The sequence below is a fragment of the Orycteropus afer genome, unplaced genomic scaffold, assembly GCF_000298275.1.
Source record: "Orycteropus afer afer isolate SDZICR_OR568_19922 unplaced genomic scaffold, OryAfe1.0 scaffold00008, whole genome shotgun sequence".
Classification (NCBI taxonomy): domain Eukaryota; kingdom Metazoa; phylum Chordata; class Mammalia; order Tubulidentata; family Orycteropodidae; genus Orycteropus; species Orycteropus afer.
The window spans coordinates 3,003,746-3,007,810 of record NW_006921595.1 but is presented as its reverse complement, the minus strand read 5'-3'; the positions used below and the strand labels follow the sequence as shown (position 1 = coordinate 3,007,810).

General features: G+C 46.3%; 1 protein-coding gene across 1 annotated transcript in view; it reads right to left on the bottom strand.

Moving 5' to 3' along the window:
• Positions 1-3,858, bottom strand: part of GGCT (gamma-glutamylcyclotransferase) — a 14,760-nt gene extending 10,902 nt beyond the window's left edge. Inside the window, exon 1 of the mRNA XM_007945467.2 lies at positions 3,718-3,858. Coding sequence (XP_007943658.1) covers positions 3,718-3,858 — 141 coding nt within the window. The remainder of the gene's footprint in view (positions 1-3,717) is intronic.
• Between the last annotated feature and the right edge of the window lie 207 nt (positions 3,859-4,065).

Sequence of the window (4,065 nt, the reverse complement as noted above, 5' to 3'; positions counted from 1 at the left end):
GAGGCTCAGCCTCAAAACTCACGTCTACATGTCACCACAGTAGGACAAACCGACAGACAAGTTTGTCCTGCTGTTGGAGACCTCTCGTATCCAGGCTGACCCTTAATCTCCTCAATTCCCTTTGTCAACTTCTTCTCCACTACCTGGTCTTTAAATGTTGGAGTTTCTCAGGGCTCAGTCCAGGCCCTTTTCTCTGTTCATTCAGCCATTTACCCAAGACAATCTCATCCTCTCCAATGACTTCAAACACCTACTAATACTCTGACCATCTTTAAATCCTGTCCAGATCTCTCTCCTGAGCTTCAAAAGTACGTAGAACAGGGCCTAACACATACTAAGTACTTAATAAATGTTATTATTTTTCTGACTGCTTGGCTGTCTTGCAAGCATCTCAAACTTGGTATTTCAAACTAAACTTACAATTCTCCCTCCCAAACCCATTTCTCCTCTTCTCTTAGTAAGCATTACTATCATCCATGATGTTGCAACAAAACCCTTGAGACCTTTGATATCTGATCATCTCTTCTTTTCTCCCTCAATCACCAAGGCTTAACAATATTATCTGCTAAATATCCCTCAAAACTATCCATTCTCCCCTGACACGACACTAATTTAGATGCCTAGTTTAGATGGTGTGGACTACTTCAACAGTTTCCTAACTGGGCTCCCCACATCTACTCTTAATCTCCCTTCAAATTCATTCTCCATAACAAACACAGTGTGCTTTCAAAGATGTAAACCTAGTATTTTATTTGCTTAAATTCTGCACTGTGTCTAGAGATAACATCCAAAATCTCCCTTGGCCTCTGAGGTCCTGTAAGATCTGACCCTTCCCTATCTTTCCAATCCCCATACCACTTCTCCCTCACTGAACTGCACCTACACTGGCTGGAAGGTCCAGCTTCTTCCTTCCTCAGGTCCTATGCACATGCTATTCCCTTTGTTTTGTTTGCCTCCCCCTGTATCCCAATCATTCAAATCTTGGCTTAAAGAAGTCACATTTTCAGGAGGGCATTATTAAGCATCCTAGTTAGGTCAGGTCCCCACTCATACACTCCCATAGCACTTTTCAGATTTCCTTTAAAGACTGACCATAACTGTAACTGAATTCATTTGAGAGCTATCTCTTCTCCCCTCCTCCTCACCCGAGACTATAACCACATGAACTTCCTTTCTACATTTGGGGGATTCCCTACCTTATGAGTTCAGGAGTTAGGGAGTGTCAGAGCCCATCTCCCATTTTAGAAGCTCCAAAGGCTGGAAGCTGGTTCTCCCAGCTTCACTTGCAACCAGGGCATGAGTACACGGCAGAGACTTGGCCAATGAGGACACTCACTTGGGTCTCTGAATTAGAAGTTAATGCCAAAAGGACAGTAGGGATTCCACCCTGGTGGTGGTGGCCACATCTGAGTTTTAGGGACTGCAGGGGTATAATGCTAGTGGCAGGTGGGCTCTAGTGCAGTTTGTGTTGGTGCCGCATGATGCGATTGTCCAAGCCCAGCAGTGGCTCCCTGGGCTGGTTCTATCGTGTGATGCCGGCTGTTATTATGGTTCTCGCACCTCCCTTTATGCCTGCTTGTTTTGTCAGCTCTGTGCCTTCCTGGCCATTCTGTGAACTCTCCAACAGCCTTTCAGCATATTCTTTTTCTGCTTAAATCAGCCAGTTTCTGCTGCTTGTAACTAAGAACACTGATGAGTAAAGTAGCGACCATGTTTGTCTAGTACAACACTGTCAAAAGGTTTGCACGTAATTTGTTTACATATCTCTTCTATAGACTTGAAGGTCCTCAAAGCAGCAATTATACTCAATCATCTTTTTATCTCCAGGCAAGTATTAAAGGAATGAATGGAATATACAGAAGGGGAATGATTTACTGAGGAGGGTGACTGTTCACCCCATCGCTTGACCTAACTGAGCACTGTGGTTACTATGTGTAAGATATGGTCCCAGCTTCAGGACCTCCTGGATAAGGAGCAAAAGATAGCTACAAAGATTTTAACAAGTGATAGGTGAGAAGAAGGTGAGACAGAAGCTGCCAAGAGATAGAGTAAGACCAGAAATAAAAACTCTCAATAGACAACCAGTCCCAGTGTGGGTTGTAACCTGGGTGACAGGTGACAAGTCCTGTAACAAAGATATATACAGAAAGCAATGAATTCCCAGAGTTGGGTCAGCGATACCAATTGAATGGATTCTGTGAGGATGTGCATGAACTAGTGGACAAGAGACAGAAGGTCAAATGTGTGCATAATGTTAAAACATAAAGGCAGAATGTGTAAACGTTGTTGTTGTTTTATGCCGTCGAGTCAGACCTGACTTATAGTGACCCCTCCTTGGGTTTCCGAGGAGGGAGCGCTAGTAGCACAGTGCCGAAGGCAGTTGACTGCTAACCAGAAGGCTGGAGGTTCAAACCCACCAGCCACTCCTCAGAAGGAAGGTTGGGCAATCTACTTCTGTAGTGATACCGCCTCGGAAACCCAAGGAGGGGTCGCCATGAGTCGGGTCCAACTTGATAGCATATAATAACAACAACAACAACATCACTAAGGAAGTAGATTGCCCAACCTTCCTTCCGAGGAGTGACCCGAGGAGTGGCTGATGGGTTTGAACCGCCAACCCTCTGGTTAGCAGTCAAGTGCCTTAGGCACTAAACATTAGGAGGGGGAAAGCTCCTAGCAGCCTGAGAAAGCATACTTGCTGGGGTAGTAAAGTTGAATATAGTTCAGCATCCACTAGTGAAAGGAAGTGGAGGAGATGAATTTGCCCATGAGAACCTTGATGTACTCTCACCAAGAAGAACTGGAGAAAGATTAGATAGGAAACTTATGTGGCAGGAACAAAAAAGGAGGGTGAAAATGTTTCACAACTTGAAGAATATAATCAGTCACTGAATTGTACACGTAGAAATTATTGAATTGATGAATGTTCTGCTGTGTATATTCTCAACAACAACAACAAAATGAATTGGAAAAAGAATTGGAATCCTGGCCCAGTTCTGCCAGAGTCACCCTAGGAAAACAACGTCTCTGAAATCTGGCTCACTGGTCTGTAATCAGGGGCCATAGAGGCTCAATGTTTAAAGCGCACCGCTGCTAACCAAGAGGTTGGTGGTTGGAACCCACCAGCTGCTTTAGGGGAGAAAGATGAGGCAGTCTGTCCGTAAAGATTTACAGCCTTGGAAACTCTATGGGGCAGTTCTTTTTCATCCTACAGGGTCACTATGAGTCGGAATAGAATGGACAGCAATGGGTTGGGTCTTTAACAAGAGTCCTGGGGGCGCAGTGTTTAAGTGCTCTGCTAACTGATGGTAGCATAGTGCCTAAGGCACTTGACTGCTAACCAGAAGGCTGGCGGTTCAAACCCACCAGCCACTCCTCGGAAGGAAGATGGGGCAATCTACTTCCGTAGTGATACTGCCTCGGAAACCCAAAGAGGGGTCGCTATGAGTCGGGTCCGACTTGACGGCACATAACAACAACAACAGCTAACCGATGGTTTGAATGCAACCTGAGGCTCTGGACAGAAAGAGGTGACAATCTGCTTCAGTAAAGATTACACCCTGGGAAACTATTGGGCAGTTCTACCCTGTCCTATGGGGTCGCTATGAGTCGGAATCGACTTGACGGCTATAGGTTTGGGCGTCTTTCTTTTTTTGTCTGTAACTGGGCACAACTTGGGAAGGAAGTCTAAACTGTGGAGTGTCGAGGAGTACTGACCTGCAGGCAGGCCACACAGCAGAACTGGGCCGAGGGGTTTTGGAGGTGGATCCTCTTTGTCAGCAGGTTGCTGCCATAGGCGAAGTATAGAAAACTGTCTTTCTCAAGGTCTCCGCAGTCTCCGCAGCCCGAGTTCGCCATTTCTCACCAGACTTTGCCCAGCTCCAGGAGTCGAAAGCAGATGTGTGAGGAACAGACAGAGGGACTCGCCGACCCTGACACAGGGGATGCCACAGCTTAGCCAGCATGGGAGAAGCTGGAGGCAAGCACAGGGCAAGGCAGGGAATCAGAGATCACCTTATTGGCTGCCAGCCTCCGCCAACGTCTGCCGTACCCCTTGATTGGCCA